The 15,388-nt window shown below is 38.2% G+C and overlaps 3 protein-coding genes across 3 annotated transcripts; 1 reads left to right on the top strand and 2 right to left on the bottom strand.

Annotated features, from left to right (window-relative positions):
* The first annotated feature begins 12,316 nt into the window (after window positions 1-12,316).
* LOC133784843 (uncharacterized) lies at window positions 12,317-12,652 on the top strand. The gene has a single exon (XM_062224116.1). The coding sequence runs from the start codon at window positions 12,317-12,319 to the stop codon at window positions 12,650-12,652; it is 336 nt and encodes a 111-aa protein (XP_062080100.1).
* Window positions 12,653-12,848: 196 nt separating this feature from the next.
* Window positions 12,849-13,392, bottom strand: LOC133781903 (auxin-induced protein X15-like). Its single transcript, XM_062221014.1, has one exon. The coding sequence runs from the start codon at window positions 13,294-13,296 to the stop codon at window positions 13,018-13,020; it is 279 nt and encodes a 92-aa protein (XP_062076998.1). The 5' UTR covers window positions 13,297-13,392; the 3' UTR covers window positions 12,849-13,017.
* A 1,261-nt stretch (window positions 13,393-14,653) lies between these two features.
* On the bottom strand, window positions 14,654-15,259 carry LOC133781901 (indole-3-acetic acid-induced protein ARG7-like). The gene has a single exon (XM_062221012.1). It carries the CDS (start codon window positions 15,143-15,145, stop codon window positions 14,843-14,845), a length of 303 nt encoding a protein of 100 aa, XP_062076996.1. The 5' UTR covers window positions 15,146-15,259; the 3' UTR covers window positions 14,654-14,842.
* Window positions 15,260-15,388: the final 129 nt, after the last annotated feature.

The following is a 15,388-nucleotide window of genomic DNA, read 5'->3' as shown; positions in this document are numbered from 1 at the left end:
TAAACGCATGCTTCACAGACATCAGATACATTCATTCTCATCATATAACCTGCAAACACATTCCACAGTTTACAAAGAGAATATTCATCTCAATCATATAACTTGTAAACACATTCTGTAGTGTAAAAATAAAATATTCATTTAAATCATACAATCGATTATTCAACCCAGGAGATCAGTCCTGCTGAGCTGCCCAACTGAGCGAGGTGCATACTCAGGCACCCAGCCTACGGTTTATGCCAAGTAATGGGGACCGCAGCCTCATATTAGATTTGGTCTCAGTCACACGGTCCAGGAAACAATCCTCCCAAACGGCCTAGCCGAGTGAGTGCGTACTCAAGCGCTCAACTTTTGGCTCATGCCCGGAAAGTGGGGATCACACCCTCATATTACGTGATTAGTGGTGGAAAAAATGCATATTTATTAATTCTAATGGTCAAAATAAATTAAGTTTAATTAATATTTTCATGGAATTAATATATTTTATTTTATAAATGAAAATATTTGATTATGATTTAATTTATTGTTATTTTGTAGGAATTAAAGTGCATTTTGGCATAGAGAAAAAGAACGAAGAAATAAGAGATAAATCTGAAAAATAAATTGAAAAGTGGCATTCTTGAAGCCCAAATATAGGCCCAAAATTCGGCCCAAAGACTCAGGCCTACCAGCCTCCTTGCACCCTAGTGCGCCACCTGTCCGTGCCTCCTTGCGCCACCTGTCTGCACCCTTCAGCTTCCCCCAGCGCCAAGCCTCCAACGCCCAACGCAGCTAAAGCCCAAACGAAGGCCCAGTCTCCAGCAGCCCATCCGAAGCATCCAAGCCATCTCCAGCAGCCATGCCGAAGCTTCCTCCACCTGAAGCCCAAACGAAGGCCCAGTCTCCAACAGCCCATCCGAAGCTTCCTCTAGCAAGCCTAGCCCATGCCAACCAGCCCAGCACCCCATCTGCCTTCTCCTCTCCCAGCCAGTGCCATGTGGTGCCTCCCCATTGGTTGGGAATGGATCAAAACCCACTTCTACCACCAGCCACCTTCAACCCATGTTTTGTGGGTATTGGGCCTTGCACATTGCTATTTTGAGCTTCAAAGCTCAATTTTTTTTTGGTGTTTTAGAAAAAGATAAAATGACCATTCACCAAAATAGCTAGGTTAATATTAATAATAAGAATTGATTTTTCAAAATCATATTTTATTATTAATATTTCAGATTTATTATGTAACCCCCATTTGTTTTTTAATTTCCTTTTAGTCCTTTTTTTCTCTATAAATATGGACTCTTTTCTTCACTTATAGAAGAATTTTTATAAAAAAGAAACTATAGCAAAATTTCTACTCACTTTCTTCTCATATTTTCTTCTTAGAATTTTGTGAGAATCATGAGCATAATTGTAAAGCCCCAAATTTCCTAATAAGGTTTAGGACCTTGATTAGGAGGCCGAGAGGGCCATAATTGATTTATTATAGTATTTAATGATTATATGCATGATTACGTGAATTATATTATTATATGATGGTGAATGCATGCATATGGGAGAATTTATTATTGTGAGGGTAATTTGGTAATTTGGCCACTGTGGGCGTAATTGTATATTTTGGGTGCATGGTTGTGAGTAATTAATATAGCCACATTATAAGGTGGATTGGTTCGAGCTAATCGACATGAGACGATCATGAGATGTAAGTGTTCGGTCTAGTCATAACGGGTTTAAGTTCGGGGCTCGGGGTGAGTCTCGGGGTGAATTTAATGATTAGAGCATTACCGAGAATTAAAGGGTAATGGGATATGATTTATTGGTATTTGGGAATATTGAGAATAGTGGGAATTGGAGAGCGTTAATTATAATTAACGAGATAGGCGGGAAAGGACGGTTTTACCCTTGGAAGCCTTTAAAGGGGTTTATTTGGCTTAAGGGCATTTTGGTCTTTTGACCTTAAGGATTTATATCAGCTTTGAGTATTTAGAAAGCTGTGGAAAATAGAATAAAACAGAGACTTATCCTCATCTTCTCCCTTTCTCTTCCCGTACAAGCTTCTCCCTTCACTTCCCTTTGAGTTTTGAGAGCCCAATTGAGGAGTTAAGCTAGGAGATCAAAGGTGGGAGTTAGGGAACTTGATTCATACATTGGAGGGGAATCAAAATCGTGTTTGAGGTAAGTTTCAACCATTAGTTTCTAGTTTATACTCTGTTTTGGGTTTAAACTTTCAACTTGTGATTTCATGGTAAATAGTTGGAATTAATGGAAGTTTAGTTGATGTTTAACTTGGGTTTTGGTGTGGGTGAGTTGTTGATAATGTGTAGTGGTTAAATTAGGTGTTAGGTTGAAGTTTGGAACTGATTTGAAGGGTTGGTTCCGGGGAAAAACGTAGGGGAAAGCAAGCTGGTGCTTGCTGGTTTTGATAATGGGTCGTGGCACAGCTATGGTGAGCCGCGGCCTACGTGTGTTTTTGTGAAGGGTTTGGCTCTGTCAGGGAGATGAGCCGCGGCATGGCTGTGGTGAGCCGCGGCCCATCAGGGCAGTTTTGACCAAAATTGTGTTTTTAGCTTGGGGATTCAAGCCATAGGCCTCGGGGTTGAACCTAGTACCCGGTTAAGTGGGGATTGATGTCCCAGGGGCTAGATATTGGTTTGGGAACTTATGTTGATCATTTTTATTGATGATACCTTATATTTGGTTATGACTAGGTGACCACTAAAGGACTAAAAGTTGGTCGTTCTCAAGGGTCGTTCTTTTAATCGTTCTAGCTCGACTTTGAGGTAAGAAAACTGCACCCTGTGTATATGAGACATGCATGGCTATTATTGGTGCATGCCGGTTGATTATTATGTATGACATGCATGGCTGTTATGATGCATGTTGGTTGATTACTGAGTATATGAGACATGCATGGCTATTATTGGTGCATGCCGGTTGATTATTGAGTGTGACATGCATGGCTGTTATGATGCATGTTGGTTGATTATTGAGTATATGAGACATGCATGGCTATTATTGGTGCATGCCGGTTGATTATTATGTGTGACATGCATGGCTATTCTTGATGCATGTTGGTTGACTATTAAACGTGACATGCATGGCTGTTATTGGTGCATGTTGGACTGCTGGATATGTTGCATATGATGCATGAGAAACATGTGATTAGGACATGCTTTGTATACTGGGTATGATATCGTTCAGAGCTTGAGTCTCTGTGTTTATGCATGGTCCTAATTGTACTAGCACATGTTTAGTAAGCATGCTGAATACCTTGTTTATGGATATGGAACATGTGATATATGATTGGCGGCATGACTTACTTGTGTATGACACTGACTAGTCAGGGACCGACTCTAAAGTCGAGAATCACGCATTGAATGGCTCTATGGCATTAATGCTAGACCGACCCTAGGGTCGAAGAACTTATAAGCGCTTGCCTGGTCTATGACCAGATGTTTATAGCCAAGGTATATGACCCCAGTGACCGTTTGTCACATGGCTAAGGGACATTGTCCATAGTTTCGACTCTGGAGTCGTGAGGAAGGTTATGTTGGTGACTAATCACCTTGCACCTGTCCTAATCAAACTTGTGAAAGGATCATGTATCAGTTAAGCCCTGGTGACCCTATCGTCACATGGCTAGAAGGAGCGATGCTCATTATTGTGACTTTTGGCTATTGTCACCTATTTGCTTGGACTGATAGTCCTGAATGGTTATTATGATCGTTGTTGATATTATATCATGCTTTATTGTGTTTTCTTGCTGGGCTTCGGCTCACGGGTGCTACGTGGTGCAGGTAAAGGCAAGAGAAAGCTGGACCATCCTTGAGTTGGAGAGCTTAGGTGATGAAGTGTACATATGCAGCTGCTCGTCCGTCACAGCTGAGGTTTATAGTGGAACTAGGGTTGAACCCTGTTTTGCCGCTTAGAACGGCCTGTTGTAAATACTTTTCTGTAATAAACTCTGAAACTATATTTTCGGGATCCCATCGTATATATTAAACGTTCTAGTGAAACGTTACATCTTATCCAGAATTTTAATCCCTAAACCGCTAATCATACTTAGTTCACGGTTTTGCCCAAATGACTCGGTTAGCGAGTTTAGCACTGTTTACAAGGCACACCGTAACGGTCCCAGGAGTTGGGGCGTTACAATAATGGTCTAATCTTCCTAGGAAGGTTAGGGATGATTCCATATGCTAGTTATGTTATTTTGCTACTTTGATTTACTATGTTCTTAATATAATGCATTTGAGTTATTTATGTTCATTCATCTTCATATCTATTTTGTTATCTTTATTTACTTATGCTAATAGTATATAGGATTAGTCATGCTCTTTCTATGTGCTTCTAATTAGTAAAAGTAATATTGATACATAATTTTATGTCTAATCTTCTATTGCATTATTGCCCTTGGGTATTTTGTCATTTTTAGATTTTTCATAAGATTAACATTGTGCTTTTAAAGTAAAGAACTTTATAACTTAAATGGAATTTTGTTAAAAAAGAATATGGACTCTAATGTTAGATTTTCCAAGTAAATGTTGGGATGTGAACTATTTACTTGTGTATTTTTGTAAATCAAGTAACTAAGTAACCAAACAAGCATATGAATGATTCTTGAAACCTTTCTATTTCTCAAACTCTTGATTACACCTTACTTTTATTTCACTCATCTCATTTTATCATTCCATCAAAAAGACAACACAAAAAATCTCAAATCTATTTTCATCTCCATTTTTATTTATTTCATGTTACTAACCTTTTATGTTATTTTCTACTAATCTTTTGGTTTTAGGTTACCTCCTTGTGGATCGACCTCCTGATTTTACTACAACTATCGCTTAGTGGTAGTCACATTTTGGGTGTACCAATTTTACTACAACTACCGCTTAGGGGACCGCACCCTCATATTAGACTTGGTCTCAGTCACACGGTCCAGGAAACAATCCTCCCGAACGGCCCAACCGAGGGAGTGCGTACTCAAGCACTCAACTTTCGGCTCATGCGGGGAAAGTGGGGATCACACCCTCATATTACGCTTGCCTTTCAGCTTGTGTTCCACATGCCTTGCCAAGCGGCCCAACTGAGCGACATGCATACTCAAGCATTCAACTCGCGGTTCTTGTCGGCTCAGTAGGGACTGCACCCTTATCCAAGACTCGCCTTTACGACCTGCGTTCCACACGCATTGCTGAGCGGCCCAACTGAGTGACATGCGTACTCAAGCATTAAATTCGCGGTTCTTTCCAGGCGAGTAGGGACTGAACCCTTATCTAAGACTCGCCTTTACGACTTGGATTCCACACACATTGCCGAATGACCCAACGCTCAATGCGATAGCCAGTGGCCCCTCGCTCAACACGATGGCCAAAAATCAAATTAAATCATATATTCACCAATGGTTCAAAGCTAATAAGCATACCAATCAAGTGCTCTATGTGCATATACTCGTTTTCTTACCTCTGGTCCTTAACGAGGCACGTATCACCCCGAGCACGACCCTTTCCTTCTGAGCCAATCAGTATCCTAGTCACAACCATAATAAAGAATAACCATTAATAACGAGAAAATAAAGGCTTCCAGACCGAGTCCTAGCCTCCGGGACCTCGAATTCTACTAAACCAGGTAATAGAATCCTTCCCGAGCTCTTAGGTTTGAGTCCCTACAACTTGAAAACCTCACTTGGCTATTCTTCCCAATTAGCATCGCGACGCACCCCTGAAGGGCCGCAGAGCGCCTCAAGGCAGAAAACCCTGGTCCTATTTTCAGTGGACACACGCCGCGACACAACCCCGCGAACCCAGAATTCCAACATTTTCCAGATTTCTAAACTCCCCAAAATCGTCCCAAAACACGATTTTAATACAATTCGACCACACAAATGGTCTCATCAGCTCACAAACATCAAACCCCAGCCCTTAAACTTAACAAAACATAAACCAAACTCAAAACTCAAAGAAAACTCTAAAAACTCAAAAACCAAAAACTTAGAATTTAAAACCTTAAATTACCTCTGATAAAACTGTTTCCCAGCAGCAAGTTATGCTTAAAATACTTCTAAACTTCTCCAAAATCACTATAATTCTTACCCTGCTTGAATCCAAGCTCTAGAACTCGAGGTGTCTTCAAAAATTGATGAAGAGTTTAGAGAGAGAACGAGAGAGAGGGAGAGAGAGAATGTTTGAGTTTTCTGAGTTAATGAAATTACTCTAACTCATATATTCAAATGGTCCCAAATGACCAAAATACCATCACTTAACATGTTCCTCTTCACCACCCCATTAGGGAAAAATATCATTTTGACTCTTTAATCCCGCTCTATGCTCAAAATTCCTCAGATGTTCCGCTAAACCCAGAATCCCACTATTTTCTTGAAATATGATTCATACTACAATAAGTCATGGTGACTCACCAGATCACCCAGAATAACCATTGGCTCACCCCGAGCCGAGTATTAATCCCCGTTATGAATAAAGTACTACCTTGCTCAAAAGGGTCGTCTCTTGTCGAATATCTCAAATATACCCACATAACATTGTGGGCTCAAGCACATAGCACATACAATCACAAATATACCCTTAGCGAGCTAAAATTACAACAATGCCATTTTTACCAAAAATCGGCCTATAAGCACATTTAATACACTTAACACATGCAAAATTAGTCATATAATAATACAACCCATGTAATTCACATAATCACATAATTAACCAATTAAAATCACACAATAATCCAATATTTCCCTTCTGGCCTCCTAATCAAGGCATGCCTTATTAGGAGTTTTGGGACGTTACAAAACCCATCTGAAACGATAGCTTTATCAAACTTCTCATTTCCATTGTTTCGGTGCTTGTTTTAAACCATATAAAGATTTAACAAGCCTAAACACTTTATGTTCATTTGACCTTAGAACAAAACCTTTCAGTTGTTCCATATAGATCTCCTCAACGAGATCTCCATTTAGGAATGTTGTTTTGACAACCATTTGATGAACATAAAGGTTATATGTTGATGATAACGCAAACAAAACTATTTTTGTGGTTGTCCTAGCAACCGGTACATATGTATCAAAATAATTGATTCTTTCCTTTTGTTTAAACCTTTTAGCTACTCATCTAGCTTTTAGGAGTTTATATGTGCCATCAGTGTGATATTTCATCCGAAATACCTGCTTGCACCCAATTGGTTTTGAACCTTGTGGAAGGTCTACCAATTTCCATGTGTGGTTTGACATAATTGAATATATATCATCATTTATTGCCTCATTCCAAAAAAAGAAAAAACATAGTCTCTCGAAGACATTTCTTCTTGGTAGGTTTTGGGATCATCCTCTGTAACGACCCAAAATCACTAATAAGGCGTAAGGGCCTTGATTAGCGTGTCGGGAGGGCATAATTGGTTTATGTGTCATTTAAATGATTAAATGCATGATTATGTGATATGCATGATTATATGGTTATATGGATATGTGAAATGCATGTTCTGGGTATTAATATGCATGTGGGCCCTGTTTAGCTTATAGGGGCATATTTGTAATTTTGGCCCATTGAGGGCATAAATGTGATTATATGTGATAAATTGTTGAGACCACATTATTATGTGGATATATTTGCAGCATATGGCTCAAGACGGTCCTAGTGGGTTGTTTGGCGAAATAGTCACGGCGGGGATTTATACCCGACTCGGGGGAGCCTGGGGTTATTTTTTGGAACTTAGGAAATTTATTGGAGATTATTAAACATTGGGTAAATAATTGGTGATTAATTGGATGACAGGATTTAAGTGGTAAATATTAGGAACACTTGAGGAATTAGTGGAAATTGGGAACAAATGACTATTCTACCCTTAGATTGAATTAAGGGTTAGTTTTAATTAGAAGGGTAAAATGGTCTTTTTGTTATTAAAGGATATAATCAGGTTTTGTGTTAGAATATAGGAGAAGGTTGTAGGAATACTGAAGAAAGAAACAGAAAGCTCTCTCTCTAACGATTTCTTCTCTCTCTCTATTTCTTGCTTTCACTTGAGTTGAAGCTAAGGAGCAAGGGCTTAGGCTAGTTTTTGGGCCGGTGACCATTGAAGGAGTTGGAGAAGAATTTAAGCTGGAATTGAAGCTAAAAACATAGAGAAACTCAGTCACAATTGAGGTAAGAATTTTGGTTTTCAACTCTGAATTTTACTGGGTTTGCTAGGTAGAGTTTTGGGTATTCAAGTGATGATTGTAGTTGAATTAGGTTATGGATTTTAGTTATATTAAGCAAGTGATTGAGGAATATTACTATGATTATTATGTCTGAATTGAGGTGAGATTTCTGTATTAATTATTGGGAATTAGTTGATGAAAATAAGTGAATATGGGTTTAAATTCGTAACTTGATTGGTGTTGAATTGAAGGGATGAGTGGGGAAAATTCTGGGCAAAGTTTGAGTGTTCTTGGCTGGGAGAAGGAGGAGAAAACCCAAGTTTTATCTAGGTTCGTAGGGCGCGCTGCGACCCATCCTAGGGGCGTCGCGGCGCGTGTGGCCCTTCTGGCCTAGGATGCTCTCTGACTTGGGGCGCATCGCGACTTGCTTAGCCAAGTCGCGATCCGCCTCCCCTTTGGCATGGGAGCTTGCTCTCTGACTTGGGGCAAGTCGCGACATCCTTAGCCAAGTCGTGACCCGCCTGGGAAGTTTAGTCTTGGAAGTGTTTTAAGAATTGTTAGGGCTTGGGGGTTTGAACCTAGGTGCTCGGGACAATTTCTACTACCCGGCTTAGTAGAAATTGAGGTCTCAGAGTTAGTTTCTGTCTCCTAGGTATTTTATTTTTGATTGGAAGTTGATAGAAAACAATGGCCCTTGTGACTAGGTTTATCGCCAAGGCTCGAGGCTAAGAACCGTGCTCAGAACCAGTTCATCTTCTCCGCTCGGAATCAAAGGTAAGAAAATTGCACCCGTTTGTGTGGCTATGTTGGGACTAAGGTTCCCTATATTTGTATACAATGTTATATGATTAAGATATGCCATGTGAGCATGAATTAAACGGTTTAAGAGTGCCAGAATTAATATTTGCGCACAAGACGCGGCTTGGCCATTGGTAGCTGAGGTTAGTTAAATAATCACTGGGCTCGCCCTAAGCAAGCCGAGGACAGTGGGTTAAACAGAGGGTGCGGCCTAAGGGCATCGACCTTGAGTATTGTATGATATGTTTACTGTTGTTAATCTGATGATTATGGCATGTTGAATACCTGGATGATAGATTGTTAATTTGTTGATTAATATCACTGATTATGTGAACGCTATGGTCTGCTGAATGTCTGGTTAATGTTTTGTGAATTATTTGATTACCGTTATTTCTTATGCTCTGTACTATGGTTTTCTTGCTGGGCATTGGCTCACATGTGCTACATGGTGCAGGTAAAGGCAAGGGTAAGGTGGACCAACCCTGAATCGGAGACCTCTGGGGGTGGAATGTACATAGTCAGCTACTCATCCGCCACGACTGGGGGATGGTACAGGGACAGGAGAACCTAAAATGCCTATTTTGCCATTAAAGTGGCTTGTGATTGTACATAACTTTGGAATTTTGTAAATTGTCCTTTAAACCCTGTTTTTGGGATCCCATGTATTAAATGTTTATTTAAATGAAATTTATCTTTTTATGACCAAAATCTTTGAACCTTAATTCAATTATGGTTTTAGTGTCACATTTTTAACTAAATGATTTGATTAGCTAGTCTTGCACCTTTATAAACACACAGTGTAACGGTCTTGGTTATCCAGGGCTTTACATCCTCAACTTGAAGAATCATATGAAATTTCCATGTGACTTCTCAAGTTTATCGTAGAGTATCTCTACTTGAGAACATCTCTCAATTGATCAAAACTCTTTAAGCCCTTGGCTTCTCCAATGCAATTTAGATTGCTCATCAACCTTTGAATCTTTCTCTTTACGAGATTCTCCAACACCTGTGGGTTCTTGAGAATCGCTATCACAATATAACATATTCTCAAAGAACTCCACTTCTCTTGATTCAATTATCACATTAGACTCGAAGTCTAGTAGCCTATATGCCTTGCTATTTGAGGCATAGCCAACAAATGCACACTTAACGGCCCTTGGACCCAACTTGGTCCTTTCAGGCTCCGTGCTCTTGCAATAAGCAAGACACCCCCACACTTTAAGATAGCCTAGGTTAGGCTTCTTTCCTCTCCATAACTCATATGGAGATACATTGTTCTTTTTCATAAGAATTCGATTCAATATATGACATGCAACAAGGAAAGCTTCACCCCACAAATTATAACACAATTTAGCATGTAAAAGCATCTCGTATGCTTAGTGAACCGAACTAGTAACCATTCATTAAAGATTCCTTACTTTAATATGTTACTGACTATTTTATTCATTATATATGATAATAATTCTCTCGTGCTTATACAAGATCATATTCTCATAAATGAATATGGAATTTTCTTCATATTATTATATAATTAATTCAAACAATAATTATAATATTAAAATATAATAAAAATGTATTTTTATTTAAATCAATAAAATGTCTTTACATGCTTTTAGGGCATTAACCCTAACAATACTGTCATTAGGTCTAACCAATAGGATTAGACTTGTAAAACACGCCATTTAGACCAATTTACGTAACTTGTACGGACTCTAGTAGGCGACGCGTCGCGTGCATATAGGCGATGTATTGCCTACATGCAGGCAATGCTACGCCACTTGGGTGGCGACACATCGCTTCCTCTCTGTTTTTGGACTCCTCCAAAGGTCCTAAAAACGCTCCAAATGCTACCAAACTTTTTTTGGGGATCTTTAGATACATTCATGCATCATTTTGGACCCAAAAACATATTTTAAAAGCGCCTACAATTGAAACTAAAATTTCACATCTTCACTGTGTGAAATTCACTAAGTGTTTATACCTAGCTTGTATTTTAACACTTATCTTTTGTATTTAACCAATCATAACACTCAACCCCTACCACCCCCCGCAATCCCAGCCAACCCCTATGCCCCCGCGACCCCAGCCCCCCGCTTGCCCATCCCCCTGCCACACCCCGCGAGCCTAGCCACCCCCCACAACCCCAACCCTGCGAGCCCAGCCCCATGCACATCCAACCCAGTCATTTGTCTACATCCTGAAGCCACTACCTGAGAAAACAACCCCAGCCGTGACCTTACTGTTCATCCCCAACCCCGACATTCATCTCCATCCCCGACCTTGAGTAGCCCAAGCTCCGACATTCATCCCTAAGCAAGAGAGAGAGAGAGAGAGAGAGAGGACAACAAAGAGAAGAGAAGAGAGAGATGGAGGTAGAGAAAAGAAAGTGTGGGAGGCGGAGATAAAGAAAATGATAGATTGAGAGATAGGGTTTGTTATTATCATTAGGGTATTTGATAAAAGGGCTTCGACCCATATACAATTTCTTTTTAGCGTCAGTTAGCCACTGGCGCTAACTCTCCCTCTATTACTGTCAGTATCCCACTGATGCAAACACTGCTATATCTAGATGTGTTAGTATTGTAACTGACGCAAATACCATTTCATTAGCATCAGTTACAAAGTGACTCAATTGATATTGAAGTATATTAATATCGGGTTCCATATATTTTCATTAAATTGAATTTAAATTAAAATATATGAGACTTGATACTAAATCACACTAATAAGATATGCCACGTCCTAGAGGGTTGGGCACCCTAGAGTGCTTGCTCAATAAATAATTTGCAATTTGGGCAATTTTATGAGTAAATACTAACAACAAACTACTTAATGTAAAATTATAAGTTTTTTATATACAATATTATATAAAAAGGATACAAATCTATACAATATTATATAATAGGTACAAATGGAGGGTGTGAATGTTTGAACTCCCAATCTTGAGTTACAAAGATGATTTACTGGCAAAAAAAAAACAAAAAAATTGGGTACTCCTTTACATTCAATTTATTTCACTTTTGCTACTTTTGAATATAATGTGAATTCGCTTTGACACCCGTCATCATCTCAATTTAGCAGTGAGTTCTATTCAATAAAATAACTCGTACATGCATGCAGTCTCTCTAAGCTAAATCATTGTTTTTTATAATAAAGAAATTAGCTCAAATTATAACAAAATCAATCCAAAAGGCTAAGTTTAGATAAATTAATACACTATTGGCCAAAAAATTAAAAGTCAAATTAATTATTTTAAAACTTATTCTAATTAATATATTTACTAAAATAAATCCTAAAGAAAAAAAATTAATTAAATCAGTAGGTTGGCAACTGAACTGTCTTCCACTCGGTTCCTCCCTCTTGCTAGAGATCCGAATCGAATACAACGGCGTGAGGGGTATGAAGAACAAGAAAGCAGGGTACGGGTGGGCAGTGTCAGCGGGGCTCAACGCCGCTCTAGCTGCCATATCCGCCAAGCTTTTTAGCTCTCATCAGATAATCAGGTATGGTTTGGTAGTACTATTCAACCTCACAATGTGGGGATGTTATGTCAACAGTCTTAGAGCTCTCTCTTCTCTTCAAGCTACGGTCACCAATTTTGCTACCAACTTTCTCACTTCTGGCCTAGTTGGGCACTTTTTGTTTGAAGAGCCATTACCATTTCAGTGGTTTTCAGGTGCCACGCTCATCCTTAGTAAACCAAGTATTCACAAGAACAAGGCTAGGACAGAGTAATTAACGTTTTCTTTCTGTATCAATAGATCAATCTCATTCTTTTTAAAACTAAAATACAAAATAAATGTTGTGTTCCAGGATATTATTTTTCATTTGCAAGCTGAGCTGCTATTGCTATAACTGTAGAATAAGAGAATTGACAATGTATAAAGACTCTATATCATAATATAAGAGGAAAAAAATTGCACACAAATGGTTGAAGAAAAAATGCAATTTTATTCATTTGTATCATTCTTGGGGACATTTTGCTTTTGGTCTCCAAGGAAAAAAAAATATGTACATGGTATTGGCATCATATGCCTTTACAAAATTGTAGTAATTAGCAGTATTGTTAGCAGTTGTCTTCTATTTCTGTCTACTCATCATTAGACGTTCAAGTGAGAAACGAGTTGGATGAAGGCTTCTTCATTGCAGGGAATCGTAAGAGCTCCCATTGGATGATCAAATCCAAACTCTTGTTCAGCTTGACATAGCAAGTCTTGGAATGATGGCTGGTTCAAGAATGACACAGGGATCACAAATCTCTTCATTCTCTTTTCTCCAACATAAACTGCCAAGTACCCTTTTGGAACATCTTTTGTACTTGAAAAAGGCTTCTGAATGAGTTGTTTGGCATGAACTAAGCTTGCAAAGCGAAAACCCATTGTTGTAAAATTCTTTAAAGAAAGAAAAAGTAAGAGATCACTGAGAAGAAAGAAAGGTTTGATTCTTTAGAATGTGAGGAGTTGTGGTGCTATGGAACCTGTTTTCATGACTATATATAAGCAATAATCTTGTATACAATGGGGTCTGGTGAGAGGCATTAGCCATTGGGCAATCACATGGTATTGTCTTCCCACTAATCATACCTTCATATTTATCTAAAGTTTTGTTGCTCCTCATTCTTAGCCCCACCAAACCAGCTCAGATCACAAATTTTGTATAAAGATGTCTAAGGCATGTCCCAATTTCAAGGGTCACACACATTTATAATTGAAATCAAAGCAGCCTTAGTTTTAAAATCTTTATCTGCTCATGTACTGGATCATATCAGTATCAGTGGTACAACTTGTACTGGCATGGCCTATCTTTTAGTGGCACAGAACATTTTAACTTATTCCTTTTATTTCATTTAATAAGAAAATGCAGAGAACATTTTAACTTATTCCTTTTATTTCATTTAATGAGAAAATGCAGAGAAAATAATATTTGTCTGAAAAGTACTTTTTCTCCTGAAAAACAAGAAGATTCAAGCCATTAAAGTTAAAACTTTTTAATGTTTGGTTAAACAGTTAAATCACACTAATTTTGTTTCTTAGTACATAAGAACCATTTGTTTGTCAAGTTGAAGAGCAATACAATGAGGGCTTGTCTCACTCCTGAATCTAATCCTCTGCATAATACATATGTCAAAAAAAAATCCAAAGATAACTCTTAATAAAATGATTGATGAGGATCGGAAAGGCATAGTGTCATGATGAATAATCCAACATCATATTTCTCAACTTTTATATAATTTCTAAGTGACTGAATCTTATACCGACTATTTTGAAAAATCAGTTGGTCCATAGATCAGATGGACTAATGGATTAGAGCCACTTATAGTTATTACAATAACTTCTGGCCACTCTCTCATGGCACTACTCAAAACCATAAGTTTTCAATGGTTACAAACTTTTGGTTTATATATATATATATATATATATATATCTGTTGATTAGAAGCACCAACTGACCTACCATGTGATGTTGTTCTGTAAATATTAACACAGCAACAGCTAAGCAATAGTTAAAGTTCCTCTGTTTGGTAAATCTAGAAACTTTATAATTATAACAAGAAAATATTATTGACAGTATGAATTGGATTAGTAATTTCTACAGAACATCTGTGAATTAGATAAAACTCTGAAAGTTACTAAAGAAATAAATTATAGCCAAATTACTGCAGCATTTTAAGAGTCCTCAAGATTAAATCATGTTAAGATGAATAAAAATGAATTGGACAGAAATTAATAACAAAATCTGGAAAGAAATAGATAAATAATTTTTTATTTATATATCATGTTTCATAACATCCTCATTCTGGGAGCCATAATCCACTCCTCAAGGAAAAAAGAATAAAAAATAACGTGGAAAAAATGTTCTACATATTGTATTGACATTGGTCACTTTACAAAAATGTTGTAATGAATCTGCCTAATTTTGTTGAGTCTCATGAAGCATTCAGATTTGAGATGGTGTCGATAAATGCATCTTCTGTGCAGGGAATTGTTAGGCCTCCCATCGGATGATCATATCCATATTCTTCTTCAGCTTGGACAAGCAACTCTTGAAATAAAGGTTGGCTTAAGAATGACACAGGAACAACAAACCTCTTCTTTTCGTTCTCGCCAACATAAACTGCTAAATGGCCTTTAGGGACATCAACTGCCATTGAAGCGGCTTTGTTTGAATTGGAAAAAGATCGTCGAAGCAATTTCTTAGCTGGAACTACTCTTGGCAAACTGAATCCCATAGTGATTGATGTATGTAGAGAAGGAAGAAGAATAGTTGAGAATGAAGAATGGAGAGAAGATGTCAAAGGAAGTGGAAACCTTTGGAAATGTGATTTGTTGCGTTGATGGTTAGCTTCCAATCTTATGCTTATTTATATTTGAAAAAAAGTAGAAGGATAAGTTCTGTTGGTTTGAATGAGTGGTGGAGGCTTATGAAGTGGGCTACTGATATCACATCACATCACATGGTATTGTCTTACAAC

Source organism: Humulus lupulus, chromosome 6 (genome assembly GCF_963169125.1).
Source record: "Humulus lupulus chromosome 6, drHumLupu1.1, whole genome shotgun sequence".
Lineage (NCBI taxonomy): Eukaryota > Viridiplantae > Streptophyta > Magnoliopsida > Rosales > Cannabaceae > Humulus > Humulus lupulus.
The sequence above is the reverse complement of the archived record's forward strand: the minus strand, read 5'-3'. Positions and strand labels throughout refer to the sequence as shown.

Coding starts and splice junctions, on each gene's coding strand:
- LOC133784843 (XM_062224116.1), top strand. CDS start 12,317: ATGAAGAACAAGAAAGCAGGGTACGGGTGGGCAGTGTCAGCGGGGCTC.
- LOC133781903 (XM_062221014.1), bottom strand. CDS start 13,296: ATGGGTTTTCGCTTTGCAAGCTTAGTTCATGCCAAACAACTCATTCAG.
- LOC133781901 (XM_062221012.1), bottom strand. CDS start 15,145: ATGGGATTCAGTTTGCCAAGAGTAGTTCCAGCTAAGAAATTGCTTCGA.